This window comes from Lutra lutra, chromosome 10 (assembly GCF_902655055.1).
Source record: "Lutra lutra chromosome 10, mLutLut1.2, whole genome shotgun sequence".
In the NCBI taxonomy this organism is placed as follows: domain Eukaryota; kingdom Metazoa; phylum Chordata; class Mammalia; order Carnivora; family Mustelidae; genus Lutra; species Lutra lutra.
The window spans coordinates 44,965,252-44,979,217 of record NC_062287.1 but is presented as its reverse complement, the minus strand read 5'-3'; the positions used below and the strand labels follow the sequence as shown (position 1 = coordinate 44,979,217).

The following is a 13,966-nucleotide window of genomic DNA, read 5'->3' as shown; positions in this document are numbered from 1 at the left end:
CCAACCTACTGAGAAGAAACTCCTTTGTCCATCTGGCAAACAACTATTCATCCTTAAAATCCCTGTCAGCTCCTCTTATCAAGCTTGATTAACCTTCAAAATTACTTACTCCAGCCCCTGCTTTGAAATATTATATAAAAAGCATTATATATTTATCTTGACATATTAAAATTATTTGTTTACACATTTTCACTATTGGATCACATGCTCTTTGTGTCATTCAACTTTACATTCTTTGCTAGATTTTGATGACTTTCTCTCAGCACCCCACTAACTGCTTCTGACCAGTGTTTTTGTTGGTACTGCTCAGTATTAAACAGAACTCCACCTTTTGCACCAAACAAAATTTTGCTTCATTTTCTTACTCATAGAGCAAGCAAAAGATTTTCATAGTTTCCTAGAGAATTTTAATCAAACAAAATTCAAAAATACATTTCCTCCCCGAGAAAAAAAAAAGTCATGCAAAATAATTAGCTCTTAGGTCATTAGGTTTACAAACGAAGTAAGATTTACCTATATTTCATTTTTCAGAAGCAAATTAATTTGGATTTTCACAGACAGTTCACCACAGAGTTCTAAAACCAGGAAAGAAAGGGCATAGCTTAAGTGGGTAGTAGGAAAAAACCAATTAAGGTCATTGCTTGGCTCATTCAACATAGCTTATTAAAGTCATATACTTCACTTCTGGGATCTTTATTTGCACTTTAAATGTTTTGCCAATGTTTAATAACAAAGCACACAATGCTTAGCAAACAAGGCCTTATGGCATTCTGCTATGAGATGTGGACTATCACAGATAACACTAAGTTTAAAATCAAGGACTGCCTTGGAATTCACTTTTAATAATCACACATAAGCAAATAATAATTATAAAAATAATGGAAAGAAAAGGAAAGAAGAAAACCCAAGATTTGACTAATTTGAACTCATCTATTTGAAGTTAAATATACCAATTATAGGTAGGTACTGCAATGAGTAATATTTTACTGTGTTAAACTGCTTTAATTTTACATAATCTAACTCTAAAAGTTTATTTCCCAACTTCCATAACTCCTCACATCTTCAACCAATAAAGAATTTACTTCATCATGGAAACAGAAGTTTAAAGAACCACTACTCATAGCAAAGACTATTACTTCTACAGTAATCATCCTCTTCCTTTATTTAAAAAACCCTAATGCCTGTTTAAAAACATGTTAGAACCCTCCCCAATGAAAATTTAACTCCCCCTTTAAGTTTTTTTTTATTATTTGTCAGAGAGAGAGTAAGAAAGCGCACAAGCAGGGGGAGCAGCAGGCAGAGGGAGAAGCAATCTTCCTGCTGAGCAAGGAGCCCGATGAGGAACTCAATCCCAGGACTCTGGGATCATGACCTAAGCTGAAGACAGACCCTTAACCAACTGAGCCACACAGGCGTCCCTCATTCCCCCTTTATTCATTCAGCATATTTTTACTGCATACATGCTATATGCTGTTTGTAGCACAGTAAAGACAACACTCAAGGGCTCTTTAAGAAAAGAATTGTAAATATAGAAGCTATAAATGACAACAACATAGTGTTTACAGGCAAGTACAAGAGACTATGGAAACATACACACTATTTTGTGCAGACAAAAATAACTGCTTACTGATATGCAAATAAGTATTCTCTCTCCACATATTTAAAAGACTATATTGAGAATCTTAAAAAATCTTTCAAAAGAAGGGAAAAAATATCCTTAATTTCCCTTAATTAATTTTCCCTGCCTTCTCACACTATACATAAAAATTAACTCACATTTATTCAAACCTAAACATAAGAGCTAAAAACCATAAAGCTCTGTCAGGGTAGTTTAGGTATAAATCTGAATAATTTTAGATTAGCCAGGTTTCTTAGCTATTATACCAAAAACACAATCAAGGGAAAAAAAGTTGCAACTTCAAAATTAAAAATGTTTGTACATCAAAGGGCAATAACAAAAACGGTGGAAAAGCAAACCACAGGATGGGAAAAAAGACTTTCCAAATCATATGAAGATCAAGCATTGGAAAATGTAAAGAACTCCTCTAGTATTCAAATATATGAAGAATCAAATTTAAAAATGAGCAAAGGAGGGTCGCCTGAGTGGCTCAGTGGGTTAAAGCCTGTGCCTTCAGCTCGGGTCATGATCCCAGGATCCTGGGATCGAGCCCCACGTTGGGCTCTCTGCTCTGTGGGGAGCCTGCTTCCTCCTCTCTCTCTGCCTGCCTCTCTGCCTGCTTGTGATCTCTGTCAAATAAATAAATAAAATCTTTAAAAAAAAAATGAGCAACAGATCTGAACATTTTTTTCAAAGACATACCAAGGTCAATAAGCAGATAAAAAGATGCTCAGCATCATTAGTCCTTAGAGAAATGCAAACCAAAATCACGTATCACTTAACACTGATTTATAGAATGGGTACAATATAATTTTTTTTAGTTTTTAAAAACCTGAAAATAGTTAAGTATTGGCAAAATGTAAAAAAAAAAAAGAAAGAAAGAAAGAAAGGAAGGAAGTTTCATACATTGCTGCTAGGAATGTAAAATGGTACAGTGGCTATGGAAAAAAGTCCAGTCAGTTCTCAAAAAGTTTAATATAATTAACTGTATGACCTAGCAATTCTTCTCCTAGGTATACACCCAAGAGAACTAAAAACACATGTTCACACCAACACTTGTACAGGAATGTTCATAGCAGTATTATTCTTAATGGGTTTCAAAAGGTAACCAACCCCAATGTCCATCAATGGATGAATGGATAAACAGAATGTGACATATCCACACAAGGGAATATTACTAGGTTACGGAAAAAAATGAAGTACTGTTATATGCTACAACATAAATAAACCTTGAAAACCTTGAAAGCTAAGGGAAAGATGTCAGTCATAAAAGGCCACATGTGCATGATTCCATTAACATGAAATGCCCAAAAGAGGAAAATCCATAGACAGAAGGTAGATGAATGGTTGCCAAAGATGAGGGTAGGGGGAAAAAAATGGAAGTGATTGCTAACAGACATGTGATTTCTCTTGAGGGCAATGGAAAATGTTCTGGAATTAGTGGTGACGGTTGCATACAACACTGAATATACTAAAAACCACTTAACTATATACTTCAAAATGGTGAGTTTTATGTTGTATGAATACCTCTCACTGTAAAAATTGCAAAAAAAAATTACTTTGTCTTATAACCCCCTTTCTTACATTAGATTTGGATTAAACAATATTTCAAATTTTTCAGTATCCTGCATGAATCATATTTCTGCAAACTGTTTCAAGTACATCAAAAAGGTCTGCTGGGGCACCTGGGTGGCTCAGTCAGTCAGGCATCTGACTCTTGGTTCCGGCTCAGGTCATGATCTCAGGGTTGTGGGATGCCTGGAATCTGTTTGAGATTCTTACCCCTCCCTCTCACTCTGCTCCTCCCCCTGTCCACATGCATGCCCATAAGTGCCTGCGCTCTAAAATAAATAAATAAATAAATAAATAAAATCTCTCTGTGTTTTTTTAAAGGGGGTCTGCCAGCCCTGTGTGAACGATGTAAATACCATCCTGCTGCTTAGTTTTTGGCATATACTTGAATTACAATAAGATTTTCACATATTAGATGTATTTAAAATACAGTGCATTCATATTTCTTAGGCATCCACAAGATAAATGATTATTACAACACATAAAATTTTTAACATTACATACATATACCACAACCCTTGTTCAGACCTTAGAGTCTTATGAAGAGATCTCTAACCACTAGAAACACATACATTAAGTATAAATATGAAGTCACTTGTACAGTATGCTTACAATCTTTAGTGAGAGAAGAAATTTGGTAAGTAATGCTAGCTGCTTCAACCACCACTTGGAAGAAGTGTCCCTTGATTAAAATCAGAGCCCCGTGGATGCTTTCGAGTAGTAAGTTTATGACTACAAATATCAGCACCACTTTGGAAATTACTGCCAGAATTCCAAGTGTTCAGAGAAAACTTTCAGCAATCCCCACTTGCCCCTAGAATCAACTTATAGCTGAGATGGTGGTCCTACTATCATACCATCACTACTCCTCTCCAACGCTTGCCTCGTATCTCATAAAGATTCATTCTAAAACAATCATTACTTTCCTTTTGCATTTTGACATTATTAAGTGTACTTTATCCTTCCTGACATCTAAAATGAGTTTGCCATACAGTTAGTACTCTGGAGACCCCCTGCACACAGACTACAATACAATACCTCCTGGAGTTGTATGAGGAAGAAACTCTGATAAACATTTCAAATCTATTGCTGGTCCCCTGCTTAATTCTTAAATTTCTACTTTCAAGACAGATTCTGAAAAACATGTCTCAATACAGTTTTACTGCAACCCCCATTTTTTTTTCTGAGACAATATTTTGATATCATCTACTATTTCAACAAAACTAACCCTCTTAACGCCTCCTGGGTTCCATGAAACACAGCAATCTTTTATATTTTTAATCAGTGCTACCAACTTTTAATTTTGAAATCAGGTAATTACCATTCACTGCAACTAAGAAAATCACCATAAAAATAGTATTGAATATTTATACCAACAGATCTCTATACTGTGTCTCAAAGTTGTTCATGGAATAGTCTGACCTGTAAAGAGAGATTATGTGTAATCATCCAATATTTACTTAGCACCCACAGGGTCACTGATTTAAGTACTTCAAGAAGAGATACAGAACAGTACAGAAAAGTACAGTTCCTATTCTACAGAGAAAACACAGATGAACCCAAAACATATACAAAAGCATGATACCAACTATAGTTTAAACAAAATTATACAAGACCAGTGCTCTAAACCCTGAGCTATGGAGCCAATTTAAACAAAATTATAAACTTTAAATGGTGATAAAAGGTTGGAATGACAGGACCAGGGGGAATTATTCAATAATGTCTTTAGAAAAAGAGGCTACTTTAACTATGAGTGTTAAGGAACACAAGTTAGTTTTTAAAACGTTTAAAAGGAGAGAGGTATGTATCTATTTTGACACAGAAGAAACTATTTTGTGTCCAAAGAATGGTATATGCAAAGGCTAATAGTCTGGGGGGTCAAGAACTTACTTTAGCACAATTGGTAACTAAAGTGCACAGCTGAAAAGGAATAGCTTAGATGTTTCTAAAAAATAAAAAAAAAATTTAAAAGGTGAGGAAAAATGGATCAGGAGTCCCAATTAATGATGGACTTTATTAAGACCTTTTAGGAAAAGAATTAGTAGACTCTTTTTGCCCCCAGCAGTCTCCTTTCCAAGTCACACTGCACTTTCCTCCCAATCTACTTAACAGTGTGACATAAAGGATTAATGCCCCATCTTTTGCTCAAAGTCCTCCTAAGGATGGGTCACTATTACCTGCCAAATAACTCAGAGTTTAAAGGACCTCTTAAATCTACTTCTGCTCTGAGTATCCTTTTTTCCTAACATACACTCTTCCTTAGGGTTACATTTACTAGTCTCAGAACCTTTCCAATCTTAAAAATTGAGGACCCAGGTAAGATTTTGTTTATGTGGATTTTCTCTATCGGTATTTACTGTGTTCGGGATTAAAACTGAAAACTGAAAAGTCATCTCTTAATCCTTTTTAAAATAATCCCATTCCATGTTAACAATTTTTTTTATATTTTATTTTTTTATTAACATATATTATTTGTTTCAGGGGTACAGGTCTGTGAATCACCAGGCTTTCAACACAATTCACAGCACTCACCATAGTACATACCCTCCCCAATGTCCGTAATCCAGCCAACCTATTCCTCCCCACCCATGTTAACAATTTTCATGAAAAGTAACTATATTTTTCAAAACTAAAATTTAGAACAGCGGTACGGTTTTACCTTTTTGCAAAACTTTTTACTATCTGGCTTAATTGAAAACTGTTGGATTATCATATCTGCTACTACATTTAATCTTGTTGCAATATCAGGCCCTAGAAAACTCCACTGTATACCCATGAAAGAACCAAAAATGAAAAAAGGCAAATAATGTCTTAATATATGAATACACATATATTCATATACACAAATAAGCTGAAAGGGGGGCGTCTGGGTGGCTCAGTGGGTTAAAGCCTCTGCCTTCAGCTCAGGTCATGCTCTCAGGGTCCTGGGATCAAGCCCCTCATTGGGCTCCCTGCTCACTGGGGAACCTGCTTCCCTTCCTCTCTCTCTGCCTGCCTCTCTGCCTACTTGTAATCTCTGTCAAATAAATAAATAAATCTTTTAATAAAAATAAAAAACAAGCTGAAAGGGTCTTTGGAACTCCCATAAGTGCCAGGACCTCATTTCAAGAACTACTGCCATGAATAAATGAACATGGTTTATTCATTCTCTGGAACAGAAAAGCATTACTAAAACATCACACTGAGATGAAAACACAAACCTGATGCTAGACCACCTGAACTCAAATCCTAGTTCTCCTCCTTCTGATTATGACCTTGAACAAATTACTGAACTTCTCAGCACCTCAGCTGCTTCTTCAGTAAAACAGTGATAATAATAAAAACCTTGCTCAGAAAGTTGTTGAAAGGAATAAAGTTAATAAAAGTATTTATTTAGTACAGTGAGTGCCCAACACAAAATAAACACAAATAAATATTAGTTAAATAAATATAAAATCAATCAATGCATAAATACGAGGATTTTGTACTGCCACTACGTTCTAGTATAACTTGAAAAATCCTTAATACTGTCTTCCCATAATCTGGCAAATTACAACTCTAAACATGTTAATACAAAAATTCAAGTTCATCAGAATTCCCTTCTAAAGAATTATCATTCGTAAAATCTGACTACCCAGAAATGTTTCTCCATTAAAAGAACCATATACACAATGAACATATAAGATCTAAAAGGTCAAATCCAAAAATTTCAATTCTCTAGAGAAATGTATAAAACAGTTTAACGGGGAACACATGGAGACAGAACACAAAGTAACGGAAATGCCACTTCAGCCACCAAAAGAACAGGAAGAGCAAATACTAAGGCTGTACTTTGAAAACCTAACCCTATTTCTTCTTGTAGGGCTCTAACCTCTTGCCAAGAAGACTTTAAGTTTATTTTTCTTACATCTTTGATTTGAAAGGGGAAATCTTGAAACTAAGCATTTTGGAAATAAAAGAAACAGAAGAGAAGCTCTTTCTATGCATTATGGTAAACGTTTACATCAAATATTCTAAATGATAATCAGGGTCAAAAGAAATAATTTTATTTAAAATAATGCAATTCTGGCAATTAATTAGAAAAGATTACTTTTTAACTATTAATGTACTTTTAAAACATTTGATTAAATATTTCATAGGAGTGTTTCACAAATCAAATGGGGGGCGAGAGGGAAGCCTAGTTACCTCTTATGAAGGGTTACTCCTCATCTGCCACTCTAAATTTTAAAACACCTTTAAAAATTATTCAGATACATATACACTAAACATGAAAAGCCTTCCTATAAGGATTATAAAATAGATGACTGGAATCTAATATTTTTAAAAATAACAAATCCACTAGTGAAGCTAAGTATTTTTTGCAGATATTTTAGAATTAATTTGCTAATTACGAATAATGCAGCTACCAAACTGGTTATATATCAAGTTCTCTTCTGAGTTTCTCTTTTAAAGTACATACAATTCAGAAACATAACTGAATGTACCAAGGAGGAAAAAAATTACATTTGTGTAGTTCTGCTACATACCTCAGGTATTTGACCTATTTGACTCCATTACCATTTTCTGTATTTCAGAACTATTAAAGACTAAATAGTAAGGGACAGAATCGGTTAAATAATGAAAAGGGAAAATATAAATCATATGGTTAATTCTTATGAGAAAAAAGAATAATAAGTCCACATGTTAACCACGAAACAACTGCTTCCTTAAAACAGGATCTATTTGGAAAGCCTCAGTTACTTTATTTCTAAACATGACACATCTTGGGGCAGATTTCCCACTTAATCCCTTCCTCACATGCACCTTCTTGCAAATCAGATGCCAGTTACCAGATACCTTCTCAACAATATGCCAACTAAGCACCCGATGGAAGTCATACATCAATACATTTGATTAAAAAGGTAATTAATTCAGGTACTTTTTGATATTTTACATACATTTTCAATGGTTATACAAACCACTAACCCAAATACAAATTCCACCTTCTACATATTCAATATATTCACAAATTCTTAACTTTCAAAAGAATTGTTTCCACAATTAAATTTAAGCAGGGTATAGATCCAGCACACAACACAAATATCCCACATTATATCTACTACAGAGATACACTAATAATGGATGCTTCTTAATAAGAACAAGATCTTGATTTGTTCCCAAGATATAAAGCACATGATGGATGGAATGAAGCGTCCCTGGAAATTAAGTGGGAAAAAATACAGATAAATAAAAGTGAAGCCATTATTACCATTAACATAAATACTGTATTTCAGTGCAACATGTTAGAATGTAAATGCCCAAGGACAGGAAATTAAACAAATATGTAAAAAAATTAAGTATTCCTATCAAAAAAACAAAATAAGACTAAAGGTTATGAAGTCAGATAATAATGGTTTTTAAATTAAGGATTTATAAATTTAGGGGCGCCTGGGTGGCTCAGTGGGTTAAAGCCTCTGCCTTCAGCTCAGGTCATGATCCCAGGGTCCTGGGATCGAGCCCCACATCGGGCTCTCTGCTCAGCGGGGAGCCTGCTTCTTCCTCTCTCTCTCTGCCTGCCTCTCTGCCTACTTGTGGTCTCTCTGTCAAATAAATAAAATCTTTAAAAAAAAAATTTATAAATTTAAAAAATTGTGTTTTGGGGCACGTGGGTAGCTCAGTCAGTCAAGCATCCAGATTCTTGATTTCTGCTCTGGTCATCGTATCAGAGTCGCGGGATCAAGCCCCGTGTTGGGCTATGTGCTGGCTGTGGAAGTTGCTTAAGATTCTCTCTCTTCCTCTCCCTCTGCCCTTCCCCTAACCCTCTCTTCAAAAATAAATAAAAAATAAAAATTATGTTTTGTTTATATTTGAGTAATTATGGATGTTTGAAGCATTCTATAGCCTCTTTAAATGGAGTTAGAAACTACTACCTAAGCATATGACTTGCCTCTCCCGTAGCCATAAGAGAGGATTAAATTAGGTAACAGTTAATAAGTGCCTGGCAAACTGAAGTCCTTCCAATTTAAGGGTTGCTATTCTTCTACCTTGATTACGACCATTAGAGACCCAAAACTAAATGCAAATCGTGTTCATTTTAACATTTATGTTTCAAGTTGGACAACTCTTCACACTAGGGACCCTAGTTAACACTATTACCTACAGACACCCATAAGCAAAGCAAAAAATCTTTCTAAAACAAGTATATAATGTAGTATGAACTAAGCCCTAAGTCGTAAATAATAATAATCACTTCCTAATATGGAAACACCTTGCGAAGTACACAGAAACCACCTCCACAGTCTAATGGCCCATTGGGGGGAAAAACACAGTCCTGGGCATATTTTTGTTATACACTAACATTTAAAAAATGAAATTGCAAGGCACTTGGGTGGCTCAGTGGGTTAAGCCTCTTCCTTCAGCTCAGGTCATGATCTCAGGGTCCTCAGATCAAGCCCCACATCCGGCTCTCTGCTCAGCAGGGAGCCTGCTTCCCCCCCCACCCCGACCTGCCTCTCTGCCTACTTATGATCCCTCTCTCTCTCTCTCTCTCTGGGTCGAATAAATAAATAAAATCTTAAAAAAAAAAATGAAATTGCTTTCACTAAGTTCAACTGATGAGGCAACAGTCATTCAAGATATTAAAACATGCAACTGATCTAAGCCCTCACTAGAAAGAAAAATTCCTAGAAGAGAAAAAAATTATCTCTACATTAAAGCCTGAAGTTCATGGCGTCAAGACACAGAACTGTCTGTGAAAGCCTTTTTAATTTTCTGGAAGCGTGTTAAAGTGTGTGGGTAGGAAGGTGTTTAGAAAAACCACTGATTGGCCAGTCTTCACTTAATATAAATTTATGTCATTATTAAAAACTTGTTACAAGGGCATTTAAAACTACATAGGGAAAAGAGTATTTTAAAACCTTACTTTAAAGAACTAGATAAGAGTTATATGGATTTAAAGAAAAAAAATTACACATTACCAAGAATATTCAAGTTCTAAAGTCGGAGCTTACAGCAGTGGTAGAAAAGAGCTACAAATGTTGAGTTTACTCTCCAAACCTAATCCCATTTGGCATCTGCAGTAGCTGCTATTACAACAGAAAAAGGGTAACACTAATAAAACACAAACATCAACCTCCTAACTCTAACCTATTTTCTACCCTTCTTCGCAAAGTGTTAAAAGTACTGCTACATTTGAAATAATGCAAAACTTTTGAAAGCTATACATATTTTTGTTATAACTTATCACTTTGAAGTGAGTTAGAGGAAAACAGTTTTTACAGTAAGAAGTAATTTTTTCACCTACCCCCATCACAAAAAAGAAAAATAAAAAACAACAAGAATTAACAGTGTTAGGTCAAACCGTAAGACTGGCTATAGCAAACCAAGCAGTCACTTCAAGGGAAGTAAAGAGCAAAACGGTCTACTCCAAATATCAGATAATCAAAAAAAAAATCACGTATGGTTTCACAATTCATTTTAAAGAATTTTCCATATATAAAAAAGTGTCACCATTTAAATATATTCTACATTTTCTAAACAGGCAAGGACTGAGAGTTAAAAGCAGCCTGCACGACCAGCGCATTAGAGGAGAACCAAGCAGTAATGACTTTTTTTTTTAACTTTTCCACAGCGAAGGAACCAGTCACAATGAATAATGGGTTTGTCTGTATCAATAACTTGTTCTAACAGCACTTCATGAGCAAACTATCTTGGAAGAATTCACATTTTGTACATTTTTCTTTAAAGTGCAGACTTTACAGCCAAAGCCCAAAAGAGAAATCAAAACAGGACTCACTGTCAGTGAATTCCCTTTCAGGCCTTGCTCACTCTTGCTCCAAACAGTAAAGCAAAGTTACTTTCATGAGAATAATTCAGTCAGGCTAATATGTCCAGCTGCCATTTTAAAAAGGAACTTATTATTGTGCCTATTTCCCTAGGTTTTTTTTTTTTCCCTGAAAAGTTTTAGGTCACTCCACTGAGTCAAACCTTGAGTAATCCACTGAGCTTTGTACCTCCAGGTAAAGGAAAGAAAAATGAGGATATTACAAGTGGCTTCCAGGTCTGGAAAAAGTTGGGAGGAGTTAAGCTATGGTAATTGTAGGTAAGTTAGTGAATGGAATAATATTACACCAGATAAGGGAAGCTGGTCCCCCGAGATAACCAGCTTAAATTAAAAAGGAGTCCAAACTCAAGCATCATCAATCACCTTTTTACCATTTTTATTTTTATTTTTTTTAAAGATTTTATTTATTTATTTGACAGAGATTACAAGTAGACAGAGAGGCAGGCAGAGAGAGAGAGAGGAGGAAGCAGGCTCCCTGCTGAGCAGCGAGCCGGATGCGGGACTCGATCCCAGGACCCTGAGATCATGACCTGAGCCGAAGGCAGCGGCTTAACCCACTGAGCCACCCAGGCGCCCACCTTTTTACCATTTTTAAAGAGATGCAGGTTATTTGTAGGTTTGATACTAATCCATTTTTTATCCCAATAATCTACACTTCATACTCAACCTTCTAAATTCAAACCGCCAGGGCTAACAGTTCCAGGAAATGATACCACCATCAGCCAATCCTTTTCCAGACCCCATTAGAAAAAGAAATACGGGGGAGAGGGGGGCTGACATTCACAACTTATCTAAAAAGCATGAAAATAGAATGATTAAATTCCACCAAAGGCGATGAAAAATCCCAACTTCCCATAAAGCGTTCCCTACACCAAACGGAGTACCTTTACTTTCATTCTCCCAAAGTAAGTAATCTGGGCTAAGAGTCGGATAATGAGTCTGATGTGTCTGACACAAAATGAGACGAAGGAACCTAACTGAAGCTACAGAGGCAAAGAAATGTAACCCAAAGGGGAGAGGAAAGCTGGAAGAAAAACCCGAGAAGGGAACGGACAGAAGAGACTGACTAGTGGAGCAAAGGAGTGGGAATCACTTCAAGGGAGACAGCCTTCAGGACTGCGGAGAAACAGGGATCTAGGTCCACGAAACCGGGCGTTTACGGAACCCGAAGGCTAATGGGGAAACAATGGGGCGGTGAGACCGGGAGCAAACCGAGAGACGCTCAGGAGAGGGCGACTAGGCAGCACCGGACGGGGGTGGGGGTCGTATGAAAGAGCAGAAGTCTGCAGTAGACAGAGGCGGCAGGGAGGTGAAAAGCTACGTGGAGAGGCAAGTTGGTCGAGTGTGATGGGGTTTCGTGGCACACCGGGCAGGAAAGCGAGGGTCTTCTAGGTATCTGGGGGTGGGGGAGTGGCTTATCAGGGATTTTTAGACAGGGAACGGAAGCCGTGAAGGCAGGTGTGATGAAAGCAAAAAGCACACACCTCGGAGCAGCACAGGACCCGCCGTGCCAGACAAGACGACGGGAAGGAAGAGGCAGCTGAAGGGGTAAGAAAAGAGGAGGGAAGAACGCGGGTCGCGGGGACAGAGGCCGTGGTTGGCTTCACTCACAGTCCAGGTGTTTTTTCTTGGGCCCCATGATCTCGTGGGTCGTGGCCTTGCATACTGTCTTGGATACCGCGGAGCCGGTGACACTGTGCTGAGCGGCGGTGATTCGGTCCGTCAAGCTCTGGCCGGACATCTCTGCGGCGCCTCCGCCACCCCTCCCGCTCGGCAGCCGGCGGGGACTGGGACCCCCAAGCGCCGGAGGACCCCCACCCCCCACCGCACCCCCTACCCCCACCGGCTCCTTCTCCGCCTGCCGGCCTGGGGCGGGGCTCAGGGCCGCGCGCTGCCACCCAGCCGGGAAAGAACCGGCTCGTGTCACCCGCGGGGTCAGGCACGGTGTCGGGCACTCCCCTGCCCCCGCCTCAGCTCAGCCCACCCCTTCCCTGGTCAGCTGGAGCCGGGCAGGGCAAGAGGGACAGGCAGCTGCAGGAAAATGGCGGCGCCAGGCTCCTCCTCGGAGCTTTCCGGGCTGTCCCGGGTCACGTGACTCGGGCGCCGCCCCTCAGTCTCCTTCTCCCGCCCCTTTTCCCTTCCCTTTCCTCTTCGACGCCCGCCCTCCCCTCGCTCCGCGAGGGAAGAGCGGGGCGGCGCCCGCGCGTTGCGTGGTGGAACCCGCCCGGCGGGCGCAACAGGAGGCCAGCCCGGGGGTTAGTGCGCGGCGGGCCGCGTCACGTGACGCTCCCTGCCAACAGGTCGCCCGAGGCGGGACGCGGGGGTCACAGAGGGGAGATGGGCGGGGGAGGGGCGGCTAGTCCCGCGCGCGCGGGGGCGAGCTAGTGATTGGCGCCTGTTTTACCTCTCTCCCACCCCAAGGGTCTTCTGTTGCCTGTGGTTGAAACCAACGGCTTGACAAAGAGGAGGTGCGGCCACCTTCACGGCTTGGCGTGGGGAGGGGGCTGTCAGGGCTCCGGCTCTCCGAACTTCAGTGGCTGGGTCAAGATTGTGTTGAGGGATTCCCGCCCCCCACCCCCCAAAGCCATCCTCCTGGTTTTAAGGAAAAAGAAAACGCTTCAGTTGGTCCATTTTCTGAGCCTGGCCAGCAGGCCTCTCCCTACTGTGAAACTGTTGAAGCTCTCACTACTTACTTACCCCGGGAGGGTTGGGTTTGGTTTTTGTTGGTTTTGTTTTGTTTTGTTTTTCCCATTTTCTTGAAAGGCTTGGAAATGGCACCTGTTTTTGTTTATCTCTCCTCTGAAAACTCAAACACGCTACTGCTGGACTAAATTTAGATACTAACCGTCCTGTATTCTTTCTCTAGGGTGTCAAATAGGACAGGAAACACATAACTTCACTGGAATTTGAAAAGGGAAGTAGTAGGATGATGTCAACAGAGATTAGCTTGACCCTACAAGGCTGACTGCGGAGGT

The 13,966-nt window shown here is 39.2% G+C and overlaps 1 protein-coding gene across 16 annotated transcripts in view; it reads right to left on the bottom strand.

Moving 5' to 3' along the window:
• Positions 1 to 13,163, bottom strand: part of PICALM (phosphatidylinositol binding clathrin assembly protein) — a 110,718-nt gene extending 97,555 nt beyond the window's left edge. For 3 of the 16 annotated variants that reach the window (XM_047690243.1, XM_047690242.1, XM_047690245.1), the window contains exon 1: positions 12,603 to 13,159. In XM_047690243.1, coding sequence (XP_047546199.1) covers positions 12,603 to 12,732 — 130 coding nt within the window. In that variant the 5' untranslated portion in view covers positions 12,733 to 13,159. Of the gene's footprint in view, positions 1 to 12,602 lie in introns of all 16 variants that reach the window. The other 13 variants (XM_047690238.1, XM_047690236.1, XM_047690244.1 and 10 more) reach the window with 10 other exon arrangements.
• Positions 13,164 to 13,966: the final 803 nt, after the last annotated feature.